This window comes from Colletotrichum destructivum, chromosome 8 (genome assembly GCF_034447905.1).
Source record: "Colletotrichum destructivum chromosome 8, complete sequence".
Lineage (NCBI taxonomy): Eukaryota > Fungi > Ascomycota > Sordariomycetes > Glomerellales > Glomerellaceae > Colletotrichum > Colletotrichum destructivum.
This window is the reverse complement of record NC_085903.1, coordinates 2,626,182-2,642,313: the sequence shown is the minus strand read 5'-3', so window position 1 is coordinate 2,642,313 and position 16,132 is coordinate 2,626,182. Positions and strand designations below refer to the sequence as shown.

At 56.4% G+C, this 16,132-nt stretch overlaps 6 protein-coding genes across 6 annotated transcripts; 3 read left to right on the top strand and 3 right to left on the bottom strand.

Annotated features, from left to right (window-relative positions):
• Positions 1–232: 232 nt before the first annotated feature.
• On the top strand, positions 233–2,920 carry CDEST_12657 (uncharacterized protein). The gene is made up of 4 exons (XM_062928813.1): positions 233–448; positions 562–1,022; positions 1,114–1,289; positions 1,373–2,920. Exons 1-4 carry the CDS (start codon positions 421–423, stop codon positions 2,508–2,510), a joined length of 1,803 nt encoding a protein of 600 aa, XP_062784864.1. The 5' UTR covers positions 233–420; the 3' UTR covers positions 2,511–2,920.
• Positions 2,921–3,572: 652 nt separating this feature from the next.
• CDEST_12656 (Putative NMT1/THI5 family protein) lies at positions 3,573–5,418 on the top strand. The gene is made up of 5 exons (XM_062928812.1): positions 3,573–3,729; positions 3,990–4,045; positions 4,101–4,203; positions 4,273–4,341; positions 4,413–5,418. The coding sequence occupies exons 2-5, from the start codon at positions 4,011–4,013 to the stop codon at positions 5,238–5,240; spliced, it is 1,035 nt and encodes a 344-aa protein (XP_062784863.1). The 5' UTR covers positions 3,573–3,729; positions 3,990–4,010; the 3' UTR covers positions 5,241–5,418.
• A 795-nt stretch (positions 5,419–6,213) lies between these two features.
• CDEST_12655 (Putative peptidase S8 propeptide/proteinase inhibitor I9) lies at positions 6,214–8,771 on the top strand. Its single transcript, XM_062928811.1, has 3 exons — positions 6,214–7,677; positions 7,735–8,253; positions 8,351–8,771. Exons 1-3 carry the CDS (start codon positions 7,216–7,218, stop codon positions 8,615–8,617), a joined length of 1,248 nt encoding a protein of 415 aa, XP_062784862.1. The 5' UTR covers positions 6,214–7,215; the 3' UTR covers positions 8,618–8,771.
• A 373-nt stretch (positions 8,772–9,144) lies between these two features.
• Positions 9,145–10,775, bottom strand: CDEST_12654 (Putative succinate dehydrogenase/fumarate reductase flavoprotein, catalytic domain superfamily). The gene has a single exon (XM_062928810.1). The coding sequence runs from the start codon at positions 10,751–10,753 to the stop codon at positions 9,197–9,199; it is 1,557 nt and encodes a 518-aa protein (XP_062784861.1). The 5' UTR covers positions 10,754–10,775; the 3' UTR covers positions 9,145–9,196.
• Positions 10,776–11,083: 308 nt separating this feature from the next.
• CDEST_12653 (Putative F-box domain-containing protein) lies at positions 11,084–13,096 on the bottom strand. The gene has a single exon (XM_062928809.1). The coding sequence runs from the start codon at positions 12,972–12,974 to the stop codon at positions 11,244–11,246; it is 1,731 nt and encodes a 576-aa protein (XP_062784860.1). The 5' UTR covers positions 12,975–13,096; the 3' UTR covers positions 11,084–11,243.
• Positions 13,097–15,098: 2,002 nt separating this feature from the next.
• CDEST_12652 (uncharacterized protein) lies at positions 15,099–15,365 on the bottom strand (the record flags this gene model as incomplete). The annotated part of the gene is made up of 2 exons (XM_062928808.1): positions 15,099–15,126; positions 15,193–15,365. 2 exons carry the CDS (start codon positions 15,363–15,365, stop codon positions 15,099–15,101), a joined length of 201 nt encoding a protein of 66 aa, XP_062784859.1.
• Between the last annotated feature and the right edge of the window lie 767 nt (positions 15,366–16,132).

Sequence of the window (16,132 nt, the reverse complement as noted above, 5' to 3'; positions counted from 1 at the left end):
AGTAGCGGGTAAAGGGGGGGTTTTGCTCGCTGTTCTTGGGACCGCCCCGTCGGTATGACCGGGAGGCCTTGTTGTTTTACCTTCATGAATCCACAACCGGGACCCAAGGAACGATGGCCCCAACTCCGTATTGTGTACGATGATAAGGTCGTCACCTTGGGGTTTTTGTATCCACATTCTCCCGGCTGCCTTGCGATGGGGCATTAAAGATAATGGCCCTCCCTCCCCGCCTCGTTGACGTTGCTCAGAGGGTCAACCTTGTAATGCCTGTTGTTCGAGGTCTCCCGAGCGCTTCTCCAGTGCCCCAGGAGTCTCGCTAGTCGCACCATACGGAGACCGCCCGGCACGACACTTTGTATTATTATATCGCAGATCTCGCCGGCAAACCGGGTTTGTTTCTCGAACGTCCGACTCGGCGCAATGCCTTACCCCTTCAGGAGGGCCCAGAGCAAGTTTCCCTTCGACCCGTCAAAACCCCCCCCCCGTCTTCCCCGTCTACGAAAGAAAAAAAGAAAGAAAGAAAGAAAGAAAAAGAGACTAACACGTCTCCTCCATGGACAGTGCCCGTCCTGACGCCGCAAGACGAGATGGAAAACGCCTCGATCCTCCGTAACGACGCCGACAACGGCTACTTCCAGGGCCTCCCCGCGCGGCGCAAGTCCAAGATGAAGGTGCTGATGAAGGTGTTCTCGCGGTGGGCCATCACCATGTGCGTCATCATGTCCATCTACACCGTCATCATCGTCTACTCGGGCAGGACGGTCATGAACCAGACGACGAAGCGGCAGTACAACGCGCTCATCACGGGTCTCTCCATCGCGCTGGGTCTCGCGGTGGCCAGCAGCCTCAACCACATGGTGGCGGAGCTGCGGTGGTGGATCCTGAGCCGCCGGTTCAGGTCGAAGCGCAAGGTCGAGCTGATTCTGCAGGCCGACAACCTGAAGCACACCATCATGCTGGCGGTGCGGTCCAAGAGGTGGTCGATCCATCTGGCGGCCCTGGGCTGGCTCATCTTGACGATTGTGAGATATTCCCTGGGTTCTCTTGTGTGATGAATTTGAAATTGGAGATAAAGCATCAGCTAACTCTCTCCCGCTCTCTCCCATCTTCCAGGGTTCCCAAGTCGGTCTCGCCGCCATTGGACTCTGTTACTCGACCGAAACGGCCGATAAACGAGCGTTGCTGGTCCCGGGAAACGTGTCGATTGCGAACATGGACACCATCGAGACGGCCAAGATTGTCCAGTCAAAGTCCAATGCACTGGGCGCTCAGCAGTACACGGCGAATAGGTCAGTCAGTTACCAAACACCAGGAAATATTAGTAGCACTCGCCTCGATGAAAGTTCACATTTGCTGATTCTGATGATCACAGCTACGGCACCATGTCCCTGGCGTACGACACGGCCACCATCGAGGAAGCACCTTCGGCCCGAGCCATCTTCGTGCCGAGCGACCCCCTGATGTTCTGCTCCGAACGCTACTGCAAATACGTGTTCCACGAGACGTCCCAGGAGTCCCTCACAGACCTGAACAGCAACCCGGTGACCGTCGCGACGGACCGCAGCATCAACGCGACGACCAGATGCGCGGCGTGGCCCGTGACGGCCGGCGGCAACGGCACGAGCCCCAACATCACGGTCGCGACCAAGAACAACGGCCGCTTCGTCATCGGCGTCCCCGTCCGTGGAGGCACCGATCAGACGACCTTCATGACCAGAAGCTCGCACGTGTGCGGCCCAGGGTGCGCGACGGTGACGGCCTTCGAGGCCTCGGACAGCGCGCCGTGGTACTACGCCTGCAACATCACCGTTGGTGAGGTCGCCAACGCCACGCGGCCGGAGCACCAGGTCGGCTCCAACCTGACGGCGCTGGCGGCCGCCGCCATCGCGCTCCAGGGGTACGCGGCGTCGTCGCTGGTCAACGCGACGGACCTCCAGTACCAGATGTACCCGGCCGAGTCCGTCTTCGGCACGCCCAAGGAGGGCAAGACGTGGGTGATGGAGGGAATGCTGTCGAGGTTCGCCATCGGCGTCGTCGCGGTGGCGGCGGAGAGCAACGAGGAGCAGGTCGTCGAGGGGATGATGCCGATGAAGGGCACCAAGCTCAGCGTGTCGCACTGGAACCTGATCCACTTGATCCTGACGCTGACGGCGGCGCTGCAGCTGGCGCTCGGCATCGCGGCGGCGCTGGTGGCCAACCGGGTCGTGGTGCCGGACGGCGGCGCCGTCGAGATGGCGCAGGTGATGCGGACGATGGCGATCCGGGACCGGACGGCCGAGACGGCGGGCGAGGCCGGCGAGAAGGGGCTGGCCGCCGGGGCCGGGGCCGGGGGGCCGGTCACGTCGTTGTGGATCTATCGGGACCGGATGTCTTCGCAGGAGGGTCTGTACGACTTGCACATGGAGGAGCAGCGGTTCCACGCGAGGGCCGAGGACGGCATGATTGAGATGAACCATCAGCGGCCGGACACGGGGCGGACCAGTCGGGCGTCGACGGCGGCGAAGGCGTAGCTGTACGGGGGTAGTTAATGGATACAGGCATTTAATAATTATTAATGACTTTAGCCAGTGGGCGGCGTCGGTGTGAGACGCGAGAAGTGAGAGCTATGTTGGCCATGACTCCATGAGTTACCAGCAGGCGCGGCCATCCTTGTAACGCTGAGGGTTTAGGTTGTGGCCAGCTACATCCAGCTTGACTGCCGTGGCATGTTTTTCGTTAGATACAATGCAATAGTTGGGTTTGCCATGTAAGTGTTGAAACGCGAATCCCTCAACTAAAGAAGCTGTCAGGAAAAGAGCGCTCTTCTTATCTCTAGAGCAGCATGCAGACAGGGTATCTGAAGCCCTTCAAACTTGAGAGCGGGTCACAGACCAACACGTCTTCTTTTTTAGATTAAGGAAGAACAAGGTATTTGCATCTGCTACATATAAGTTAGTTTTTGCGGTGATTGACTACACGGGAATAAAACAGGTGACATACTCATCTCTCGTCCCCGTTGTCAAAGCGGCCAACATCGGCCCAAGCTGTCTGTGTTCGGCCATCCATCCACCAGGTTCCGATCCCGGAGTCGGCGGGAGCACACGGCACGGAACAAACAAGCCTGTCCTGCGTGGTCTGAGGAACGAGGCTTTTATTTCCCCCACGGCATTACGTGTATAAAGTATGTTCAGTGGGTGCAACACTGCAAATCCTCGATGCGAGGTCCGCTTAACCATGGATGCCCGTCAGCATGGACAAATGGAATCCATGAATCAGACCCAGTCGTTGTCTCGCGAGTGCAGAGCTCTCTCTCTGATCAGGCCATGCCCACCACCCACGCACTGCCCTGAACCTCGCATCAACGTCCAAAGCGCCCGCTGGCATAGGATCTACCCCCAAAGTTACTCGTCACCAACGCGAGATGACCAAGTTTGGTCGGCTCGGGACCCCGGGGAGACCACCCAGGATGCATGATTAGCTTCGGCCAAGTGAGGGGATTATGCAGAGCCGTAAGCGATCAGCAAGTTTACCCCTCCCGGCGAACGAGGCATATTTGAGCTGGATTCCTCCCTGTCTGGGAGTCACTCGCGAAGTTCTTTCTAGTTCCCTTCTCATCATTCTCATAACCACTCTCACACACAGAGAGAACTCGACAACCACTTGCACACTACCCACCAACTCTAGACCTGGTACGACGCTCGCGTCAAAGAGCCATGGCATCTATCGCAATGGAAACATCTACAGATCGAGGTAAAGTAATAGAAGAACGCATACGGGTGTTCGGCTCGTCCGCCATGTCCCACACCCAAACCCACCCCCTTCTCGATATCTTGATCGATCGAGAGGGCAAGGATACTGGGCCGCTGGGGAAGGGGACATGGCAACGAGCCGATCTGAGAAATACCGGCGAACTTGATCTGGATAATACCAGCGAAAGGACATGCATCTTTGGCTCCCCCATTTCCCCCCTGCACCGGTGACCAAGGACCGGAGTGTACTAACCCGTGCAGCATCACGCTTGATCTGTCAACATGTCGACCGATAAGATCACCTTCCTCACCAACTGGTAGGGAAAAAGTCCGCGTGATGACGGTTACGGATGTGAGTTGACGACGAGCCAGGCACGCGACGCCGTACCACGCTCCGCTGTACCTGGCCCAGGCCAAAGGGTACTTCAAAGAAGAGGGCATCCAGGTCGCCCTTCTTGAGCCCAACGACCCCAGCGTAAGAGAATTTTGGTCTCGGGGACATTGATTGCGTGAGATCTCTGATGAATGGCTGACCACCCAACAGGATGTCACCGAGATCATCGGCACCGGCAAGGTTGACCTCGGCTTCAAGGCCATGATTCACACTCTCGCTGTAAGCCTTCTCACCCACTTCCCCCCTACCCATCCATCCTCTCATGACCCTTCACTGACGCCTCCCCCAAGGCCAAAGCACGCGGCTTCCCCGTCGTCTCCATCGGCAGCCTCCTCGACGAGCCCTTCACGGGCGTTGTCTACCTCAAGGACTCGGGCATCACGACCGACTTCCGCTCCCTCCGGGGCAAACGCATCGGCTACGTCGGCGAGTTCGGCAAGATCCAGATCGACGAGCTGACGTCGCACTACGGCATGACGCCCGACGAGTACACGGCCGTCCGGTGCGGCATGAACGTGTCCAAGGCCATCATCGAGGGCACCATCGACGCCGGCATCGGGCTGGAGAACGTCCAGATGGTCGAGCTCGAGGAGTGGCTCGCCGCGCGGGGGCGGCCCAGGACGGACGTGCAGATGCTCCGCATCGACGAGCTCGCCGAACTCGGCTGCTGCTGCTTCTGCACGATCCTGTACATCGGCAACGAGTCCTTCGTCGCGCAGAACCCGGACAAGGTCCGCGGCTTCATGCGGGCCGTCAAGAAGGCCACCGACTTCGTGCTCGACCACCCCGAGCAGGCGTGGAGGGAGTACGTCGACTTCAAGCCCGTCATGGGCTCGGACCTGAACCGCCGCATCTTCGAGCGCAGCTTCGCCTACTTCTCGCGCGACCTGAAGAACGTCCGGCGCGACTGGGCCAAGGTCACCGGGTACGGCCGCCGCCTCGGCGTGCTGGGCGACGACTTCGAGCCCAACTACACCAACGAGTTCCTCGGCTGGTCCCTCGACGAGGAGTCCGGCGACCCGACCGGCGATCAGAAGCGCATGGTCGAGCTGCAGAACGAGGTCTCGTGCAAGGGGGGCTTCCGCCGCCTGGAGCTGCAGTCTGCGGTCAAGGCCTGAGTGGGGGGTGTATGAATGGTTACAGATGACTTTTCCTTTGTTGTCACGAGGCTTCATTCTCTTGCCTTGCGTGGTCTCGCCACCTCATTGCCCAGGTGGCCCCTTCCGTCGTTTCTGCTGGACTGGGAGACTTGTCATAGTGTACTAGGATGAATAACAAATGCTCCTGGGCACAGACAGACATGCTCACTCACGATAACTCGGTGACAGTGCTTTATGCAGTGTGACAACAACCCACGACAGTTGGTTCCGCCCGGGTTTCCCGTCGTGGGCCAGAGATCTTGAAATCCGTGGTTATTCAGATAGTCCTCGAATCTCGTAACCTGTAAGCCGGTTGTGGTCCATGAACTAAGTCTGATCAAAGAAAGGGTCGTCACCTTTCTCCTGTCTCTTATCTCACTCGCATAGTGAGCAGTCGTGATCCCCGTTCTGCGTATGACTCGGAATCGGCACCTATCCGTGTCGTATTGCCGCAAGCCGCAGATCCATGCAGAAGCCAACATGGTCTTCGGCGCATGTGCTCGACGTCCAATGGTTTCGTCAGGCTCTTATTAAGCCTGGTCTTTGAGTCGAGTTTTCGTTTTCCGCCTCAGCAAAAGTCCCCTCTACTGGGGACCATATCACCGAAAATCCTGCCGTCGCTGCTCGCGGATGAACGCTTCCAGGTATTCCGCCAACAATCGCAGGGAAACATCGCGCGTCTCATTGGCGGCACCTCCAACGCACGTGTTATTGGTCCTGTGGTTCACGGAGATGTCCTTGCGTTCTGATTCGGATGTCCCTCAGTTCTAATCCTAAATCAGGGTATATCGCAATAAACAGGTCGACGACATCTGGTCAATCACGTCCTCATGGACCCCGGCTCTCAAACCAACAGGGTCCGTGGCTCCACCGGCCGATAGCCTCATGCTTCTTTCTCCTGAGACCTCACGGCTCGAATCTGGTACTACCAGGCCCGGCAAAGTACCGTTGGTTGGCTACACAGAAGTGAGACACGAAGATCGCATATCGGGTCGTCCCTTGGCGGCGCCTGGCGCGGGGCGAATCAGATCGTACAGGACCCCCCTGAACCGGTCGTTCTGGTTGAAGCTATTCCTGGTTGGGGTTGGTTCGCCTCCCACACCGAGACCCATAAGCTCATGCTTAATTGTGAGTCGATGTACCATACATAACCCCCAGTCAGTTGCCGTCACCCAGTCATGATTGGCGTTGTCATTGGCCCTGGGATGTGAGATACAGCGGCAGGTCCTTCTTCGTCTGCTTGTTGCCTCTCAAAAGTGACTCTCCTTCGCTTTCGATTCGTTCTCGATGATGCTTCTTTGGTTTCTAGCCCCGCGCCCGATCTGCAAAGCCACTGCCGTGTCAAGGAGGTACAGACACTCTTCCTGGACGGGATCGGCGTTCATCCATGCGGCATGTTCCTCACACATCAGAACCTGGGACCCAAAGAACCAACACATCGGTCCCCCGTCCCTAAGGGATGCCATGTTGGCCTCTCAGTGAGGCTCAGTCCAGGCTCCTGGTTGGTTGCCGGCATTTCTCGCGTTGGGTTCCTTTAATTCAACCTGCTCCAGGGGGCCCCGATACACCGCTCCAACGGGAGCTTCGAACGCGGTTCTGGCGTCGAGGCCGTCATCGGACGCATCTTCCCACCTGCTCAGTTTGGAAATCGTGATGAAGTTCGATATGATCAAGGGGTGGGGGGAAGAAACACTTCTGAACCTCTCGTATATGCTCGTCAAGAGACTCAATGAACTGACTGAGAGTGCGAGTTCCAAGTATAAGACCGGCCTCTCTGCCTCACCTTGAATGACATGCTCATCACACAATTGTCGATACACCCTCGTTAGCTCTCGGACATCAACGACCTCAGTCATTCATTTAGACACCAAGCCGCTCGCTATCTGGTCATTTTCACAAAACCTCTTCACTCTCTTCAGTCTCTCACTTTCCCCACCGAACCACCATCAACACGATGCACGCCGCAACGCTCCTCGCTCTCCTCCCCCTCGCCGCTGTCGCCGCCCCCTCCCGACGCGCCCAGCCCGCTCCGCTCATCAAGCCGCGCGGCGGCACCCTCGTCGCGGACAAGTACATCGTACGGCTCCGGAACGACGCCGGCACGGGCGCGATGCGGACCGCCATGGCCGCCTTCGCCGCCGACGCCGACCACGTCTACAACTTCGGCGGCGCCTGGCGCGGCTTCTCGTCGACCCTCAACGCCTCCGAGGTCGCCGCGCTGCGGGACGACCCGAACGTCGACTCGGTTGAGCAGGACGCCGTCGTCACCATCAGCGCAACGCAGAGGAACGCGCCCTGGGGTCTTGCGAGGCTGTCGAGCGCGAAGCCCGGGTCGACGACGTACAGCTACGACGAGAGCGCGGGCGATGGTACGTGTGCGTACATTGTCGATACGGGTATCGACGTCGAGCACCCTGTGAGTCTACCGAAGCGTCACCAGTTAACGTACATCTCTGACCCCCCTGGTACGTAGGACTTTGAGGGCCGCGCCAGCTTCCTCGCCAACTTCGCCGACGACTCGGACACGGACGGCCAGGGCCACGGGACCCACGTCGCCGGCACCGTCGGCTCCGCGACCTACGGCGTGGCCAAGAAGACGAAGCTCTTCGCCGTCAAGGTGCTCGACGACAATGGCGAGGGTACCAACTCGGGCGTCATCGCCGGCATGGACTTCGTCGTGTCCGACGTTCGCGGGGGCCGGGAAGGGTGCTCTAGGGGCGTCGTCGTCAACATGTCGCTCGGCGGGCCGACTTCGGCTGCGGTGAACGAGGCGGCCGCCGCCATCGTACAGGCGGGACACTTCCTGGCCGTCGCGGCGGGCAACGAGGCCGCCGACGCGTCGACGTCGTCGCCCGCGAGCGAGGCGAGCGCGTGCACCGTCGGCGCGACGGCCGAGGACGATTCCCTGGCCGAGTACTCCAACTTTGGGGCCGTCGTGGACATCCTGGCGCCCGGGTCCGAGATCGAGAGCACCTGGCCCGGTGGCAGCACTGTGGGTGTTCTTTTTGTTTCTGCCCCCCCCCCCCCCTATACGAGTTGTCTTTGCTGGCATGATTAGAGGGAGAGAAAGCTGACGTGAAGTGATGTAGGACACCATCTCCGGCACCTCCATGGCCAGCCCTCACGTTGCAGGTCTGGCTGCTTACCTCCTTGGCCTCGGCTCCGCGCCTTCGGACCCGGTCGAGCTGTGCAGCTACATCGCCGAGACGGCCCTCGACGGCGTCGTCGGCCAGGTCCCGCGCCGCACTGTCAACAAGCTAGCCAACAACGGCTTCGCCGGGAACGGCACCGCCAAGGTGACGGACGGATCAGTTGTTGGCAGGCAGCTTAACACGAGGTTCGCTGTTCGCTCCTAGATCGGAGACAGGAGAAGAGAGGAGATCTTTGTTCCAAGAGGTGCTTCAAGAATTTGGATGAACATTGGATCGGAATACAGTTGGGCGGGAGTGATGGCACGACTCGGTTCTCAGGAAGAGTCGAGTCAATGATATTCTACTTTGTAAATTATACATACCCTAGACATGTACGGAACGTTTCATTTTGCTTTCTTACGCTTGTTCTGCCATTGTATCTTGCCTCTATTTCCGGTTGGAAGGCCCGCTCGTACCCCAGTCGTCTCAGTTTTCAAGATACACTAATGAAGAGGTATTTCGTGAACTTGAATGGATGGTTGTTTTACTGCGAGAAGCTGAGCATGAGTCAAGCGGGTTAGATCACTATCACCATATAGTTGAAAGCAATGAAACCACAGTAAAGACTTCCCACAACACTATCATTGTTCCCCCTTTCCGATGGTTGGAGTTTAATTTGGCAAAGTCTCATAACACGCAGTGCAAACTTGGTCAATGTAGTCTTTTTAGTCCTGTTTCGTGAATGTTCCACCAGTGGCCGAGTTTCAACGTAGTATTCCAGTCTGATAGGCAAACAAACAATCATCATGAGCTTGTTGCTGCCTTTGCAGCCTCCCGCCCTGCTATCCTCCCAAACACCACACACTCGAGCAGCGATGAGCCTCCAAGCCTGTTGTCACCGTGGATGCCGCCCGTGACCTCACCAGCTGCCCACAACCCGTCGACGGCGGTCCTGTCCTTCCTGAGCACCTGCGCCCTCTCGTTGAACGAAGCGCCGCCCATCGTGAAGTGCGTGATGGGCGTCACCCGGCCGATGCAAACCTCTTCCTCGCGATTGGCCTCCCCAGCCGGCAGCTTCCAGCGCCCAAACGTCCGTCTTCCGAATGCCGAGTCCGTCCCGGAGGCAACCGCCGCGGCATACTCGTCAACGGCCCGGATGACGGCGGGTCCCAAATCTCTGACCTTCTTCTTTTCCATCAGGCCCTTCCACAGGTAGAACCCCATATGGCCCTCGGCGGCCTCGCACGCGCCGGGGTCCATGAGCAGCGTGACGTCCCACTGCCTGCTACTTTCCTCCGTCTCCCTCCTCGGCAACCGCATGATGGCCCTGCTGACGTGCTCCCTCGTCTGCATCTCGTCGACGAACCTCTCACCCCCTTCCGAGAGCAGAATGCCGCCCTCGCCGCGCAGGACTTCCGCCGCAAGAAACTTGTACCGCGCCCCAGGGTCCTTGGGGTCGACGAAGCCCGTCGGGTGCACCTGCACGCTGTCCATGTCGACGAGCTCGGCGCCGACGGCCTCGAGGATTCCGTGGGGCGCGGGACGCGCCTCGTTGGTCGATGGCAGGCCGGCGAGATCGGGTCGGTACTTGGCCAGGAGGCCGTCCGCGTCGCCGGCGAAGCCTCCCGCAGCGAAAACGACGGGGCCCTCGAGGTCATGTTGCTCGCCGTCGTCTTGGACGTAGCGCACGCCCTTGACGACCCCGTCGAGGACAGTCAGCGAAGTCACTTCTGCCGAGTTGCTGAGACGGAACCCCCGATTCTCTCCCAGCTTCTTCAGCAATGTTGTGACGATGGCCGCTCCGGGGGGCGTCTTTCCGGCGCCCCGGTGCGTTCGGGGGAGCGAGTGTCCGCCCAGAGGCGCAACGACGCTCAAGTCGACGCCGATCTCCTCCGCGAGCCACGTCACGGCGTCCGCAGAGCTCTGCGTCAGCAGATCGACGAGCTTCGGGCGGTCGACCGAACCCTCCGCGTCGGCGAAGCGCCTGCCGCCCGAGCGTACCGTGTCGTTGTAGAATAGATCGTCCCCTTCGACGCCGGCGGCCCGCTGAAACTGCGTGCCCGCGCCGTTGATGCCGGACGACGCCTTGATGCTGTTCCCGCCGGGCTTAGGCGCGCGGTCAAGCATGTGAACGGCGGCGCCGGCTTGGAGAGCCTCGTGCGCGGCCGAGAGGCCGGCGAGGCCGGAGCCGACTACAATGACTGGTCTGCGAGTGACCCGAGCCATTGTTGCAGAGGAGGAGAGTATGGTAGAATGGAACAATGTGTCTGTGATGGAATGGCGGTAGAGCATGCCTAGGATGGCTGCGAAGATGCCGACGATGATGATGAAGACGAAGCGGCGTGGTGGGCGGATGAACATTGCAGTTTTCCGACTGAAGACGAGGTGAGCCACACGAGTGACCTCGGGGCTATGTAGCTATCGTATTTGAAACATACTGCTTAGTCGATGTGGGTTGTTGTTGGTACGAAGTCGGGCGATTCCGAGTCGTACGATGTCGACGAAAGAGTAGCGTGATGTCGTCTCACTAATCGGTTGTCTGAGTTGTGTTGTCTTGTGAGTTGGGTTAGAGTGTTCGCCGCTTTAGAGCAGGGCGACCGAGATCAGTCGGTGTAAGCGAGGCATGAGTGGTTCTTTTATGACTTTATGTGACTTTCAGAGTTGAGTGGTCAGTAAGACAAGTCCATCAATGGGATGGCCACAGCATTCGCTCATCGATAGAAACTCCCATAGTTCTTGTAGACAATATTTTTTTTGATGAGCATTAAGTTCGCAGCCCGACCTCATGTCCATTCGACCGCGGTCTGCTGACGTCCTGGTGGTTCAGGCCTGTCCCGGGTTTCTGCACTACCTACTCTACAGTCCAATCCCTGACAATCCCCCAACGGATAAGCTTGTCTTTCGACTCATGTGGCCGTTCGAATCTCGGCTCAAATTCATCCTTCTCCTTTCCGAAACCACAACTCAGAGCTGGAGCCAGAGGAATGTCATCCGCATGGATTATCATCCCCCGACTTGAAGGAACCGAATACGGGTTCTCGCCGCCGTTGTACAGAAACTCTTTCAACTCGTCCTCGAGCCAGATGGCGCGCCCGCTCAGCATGTCGTACGATTCCGCTCGAATGAGCAGACGAGGTCTCGCTGTTCGCCTCTGCCAGCCCAGGTCGTCACGGATACCAAAGAGCAGCTCCCTGTAGTTGCCATTGCCTTTCATGAACCAGAGCATGCTGAGCTCTACCGAGCGGAGGGTTTGCGGCAGTGCGGCGAGGAAGTCGAGCAAGTCCTGCTGCTTGACGAGAAAGCGCGAAAGCCCAAAGTGTGCGAGGTTTTTCCACGCCTCGACGGGGAAAATAGATCGCAAGGGAACAAAGTGGTCCACTGTCCAATGCAGGGGGCGCGGCCTCCGTTCAAGGGTGTCGTCTTCGTCGGTCTCGAGGGTAAAGTGTCGCAGGTCAGCCTCCAAAGCCTTTTTCAGGAGCCCAGTACGGAAAGCAATGTATTGCATAGAATCCTGCGCGCCCACCATGAGGTTGAGTCTGAGCGTGGTGAAGCCTGGCTTCTTGATCATGGCAACGAGGTCGTCGTACTCGACGCATGGTTCCGGTGCGTGAAAAATGCCACACGTGAGCCCAGAGTTGACCTGGTTGCCGTCAAAGATCAGCTCCTGGATCTTTGTGCTCGCCTGCCGAGCGAGAATCCTGACGACATGGCGGAATCCACGCCAAAGGCTCCTATACTCCTCGCGGTCCCATTCCGGATATCCGATTCTACATCCTTCTTCAGGGGCTGGCCAGCCACGAGGAAGTGGATAGTTGAAGCCGTATGGAAGAGCACGAATGGCAGGGGTCAAGTATAGTGGCTTGAAAGGAATGCCGTGTGCAGCGGGCGTTAGGGTAAGCCTCTTCAGATTGGGGAACCGGTCGTTCTCCAAAGCCCATTCGAAAGCAGCTACATCAGCCGATGTTGAAAGCACTTGGTTTTGCTGTTCTAGCAGCTCCAGGTAGTGAGCGTAGGCGACTTCGATAGGCAGCTGGGCATTAAGCTGTTGCGAAATCTCGACATGCTGTGGCAAAGCCAAGACATCATTCCCTCGTCTACGTTCCAAGCATTCGATGTTGGCCTTGCAATGTTTGTGATACCATCCGAAATGCCAGTAAGCAAAACCATATGGGGGCTTCGGTTTTCGGTCATTCTCATCCTCGTCATCGTCTGAGTCGTCGACATCTTCTTCGTCCGAGGAGTCGTCGTACTCGTCCGGAAGCCTCGGGTCTGGAGGCCGTGGCTTTTCGTAAAGTGCATCGTCCCAGACGATCTCGCGGACGTCGTGGCGGAAGGTTTCGTGTTCCGCGATGGCACGGAACACCTGCACGTTCAGGGGATTGGCGGATATGAAGACGCGCTTGAAGCGAAGATGAGGGCGGACGAGGTCGGCAAGCTTGTTGCAAGTTAGCCGCAAAGCTTTAAGGTCGCAGTTGTCAAGGTGAGAGAAGACAAGGGCTGATATCTCGAATGGTGAGGTGGCGATGAAGTCGAGGACAGATGCAGGCCCCAAGGGGGGTAGACCGTGTTGAGAAGTCGCCATAGAGGGGACGAGATGCCGTACGAAACAAATGGTGCTGTCTGTATGCCCGAACTCTTGTCACTTGGGGATGTACACTGTTATATACCAAATTCACTCAGAATCGAGGTGTTTATCTGTTTGTTGGACCGCCAAGTGTACTACTCTCCTTTGTTTGCACTGCGGCTCTGTCGGGTCTTTACTCCGGGCGGGTGTTGGGCTCCGGGGCAGGTGAAGTGGGGTCCGTTCAGGGATCCCCCTCGCTGTAGGACACAGCGTCTAGGTACACTGTCCAGTCGGCTCCGTTCGGTGGATCTCGTCATTCTCAGCTCCTCCGGACATCCCTGCTGGAGCCAGGCAGAAGAAGTCCGAGGGTGCATTACAGCCAACAGGTGATAGTTGTGGTGGTTTGTGATTTTTAGGCAGCTTTTCTTCAGCTTGACCGCCAGGTCCAGACCAGACGTATTTCAACCCCTTATTTTCTCGATAATAGGCAAGTTACAAGATAGACTCAAGAGAATGGGTTGTTTTGTCTGCGTCTGTTGTATAGCCCACCAGGTGTATGTCATGAGTGAATTCAATCGCGTAGATCAGTCTCCTCCAACCAAACGTAGAAATGTGATACATGGGCATCGTTTTTGCCCGTAGTCTTCTTCTTCTACGCTGATTTACACAAAGGCTGAATGAACTCACAAAATTCCCATTCTAGCCCTCCCACCGAGAGCTGACGGGCGAGCACTCGTCAATTGGGGAAAAGAGAGACAGCTGACGATGTTGAAGGCCTGCGTCGACCATATCAAAGGGGCCAAGTTAAAGTTGACGAGACTAAAGACGCCGAGGTGGAAAAACAGAGTGGATGCCTCGAGGGCGTCGATGCCGGGGGTGCAGAGCATCCCAGAGGCGAAGAAGACCTATACCAGACGATGGTAGATCTTTTGCGTGTTTCCAGAATCTGATTTTCGTTGACGAGTTTGATGAGAAGAGCAGGCTTATCCTACTTGCATGATAGTGTCAGTTTCATCGTGCGATGATAACCACACACGTTCATGCCCATCCCCAAATGGTAACCTAGCCAACTTATCAGATTGGCAGTTTCGACTGAAAGGAAAATGCCCACCGTAGAAAGACACAGACTGCAAGTAGCATGAATACCAAATAGCACTTGGAGCCCACTCAAATCAAAGCTTTTCTTCGACTTACCTAGCTGATAATGATGGCTTGTGTTTAACGGGAGTACGACATACACCTTGACCGAGCATGCCTCTGTCTCGGAAACAACCTGGCAACATCGATCTCAAGAAGAGTACAAGCCTCATTGCACGGTTTCTCTCTCATGCCTAAGCGACTACAGCCATAAGATATGGAAGGGCGTTGTAACGCGACTTCTAATGGAACAACCGTTCTCTTTCTCCGAGTAAAAGTTTCTAAAGATGGCCAAAGGAGTCCAACAAATCAAGTCTGGAAAAAGTCTCGAGATTAAGAACCACGAGAACAGGAATGTTTCAGGCTAGCTGTGGCAGCGCTGTAAATAATACTACTGTCTCTCACAAATTTTTAGTTACTAGGTCTAACCCAGTTATCTTCGTATAGATCAATAATCATACTAGCTAGGGGGCTAAATAATAGCAAACTTTTCTTGTATAACTACTTACTTTGTGTTCTTAAACATGGGTTGACAGCATGAGAATGGGCATAGTGCCTGTGTTGGGCTTTTTACTGCTGGTTTTTTTTTTTTTTTGCATCGTCTTGACTGCTGGATCCAATTGGTTCTATGCTAGTTAAATCAGCATTCTTAACTACTTACTTGTAGCTTTGTTCACTCACAGCTAATTAAGTGCCGAAGATATAGAAAGCTAGCCTTGCTCGTCCTATTTTTCCTGCTGCCCTAGGCTCGATCGAGTCATGACGGGTGATCCGGCGTCAGCTGGACACAAGTGACACAACGAGTCCAAATCTTTCTGACAATCTGAACCGTTGCGTTGTTTTTGACAACTGAGTGAATACGCATTGCAACTGCCTTAAACTAGGTGATGTTGTTACAAAATGACCGGCAACTACTAGGCCAAAGGAGTTGAGTCTTGAGAAACTCCAAAACACCCCCTTCACAAGAACGAGCCCCCAAAACCCACAACACTGCCAACTGATCGTTTAGCACCCGCAGAAGCATCGCTGGTCACTAACGTCACAAAAATCGTCAGCACGTCGCACTGCGCGAATGCAAAATCTCAAGAAGCCAACGTACCCAAAGGCCGAGAGGCCGCAGAACGGCCGCGTGCACGGTTGAGTGCAGAAGGACGCGCAGTCGCCGGCCTCACTACACGTGGGCGCGACGTTGCCCTGGGGCGCGGGCTCGGGCGCCGGCGCGGCGAGGGCGAGCGCGGACAGGGAGAGCAGCGAGACGATTGTAAAGCGCATCTTGTGTAGTTTGAGAGTCTGGTGGAGAACAGCGGGAACCGGGTCCGTCAGTAGTTTGCTGATGTGGAGGTGGTATCTGTAATTGTGTAATTTGATGATTGCGATGGTTAGATGGACAGACTGGCAGACGATAGCGGCGGGATGAAGCTTCTTATACCCATCCGGCATGCCATATTATCTCGATTTACAACCTGTGTGGGACAGACAAGCCTCACGCTTTCCTTGGGCGGCTACTTTGACGATGAGAATTCATTAATCAACATGGCGTCCCGTCCGCCTTGGCACTCATCTGCTCCTTAATGGGAGCTTATTTTTGTTGCCAGTAAGAAGGAAGATAGTCTCATTGTAAGAAGCACAATGGTGGAGTAGAAGAATGTAGTGGGGGGTACCTCAATTGTAGTGACCGGATGGGTCGACCAGGAGACTATCCTTTGACAGAGAAGTTTACACGTAATTCGGTACACACTCTGTCGGTCCTTGTTGCCGCTACCTTTAATGACCTGGAATAGACACTAAAGGTACAAAAGAAAACGATACAGAGAACAACTGTCTGCTCAGCCTCAGCCTCTCTCCATCTGCAACCAACTCACTTTCAACAAACCATTTGACTGGCTGACTCGTCCCGAGGAAGAGGTGCATCCCTGCTCTACAAGACCGTCACAGCAGAGAGTAGTGGACCGGCGACCACATTTCAAGGTTCCCGTGGAATTCAAACTGGACTCGGGTATATTGAACAATACATCCGCAACCGTCTCACAATGCTTTCC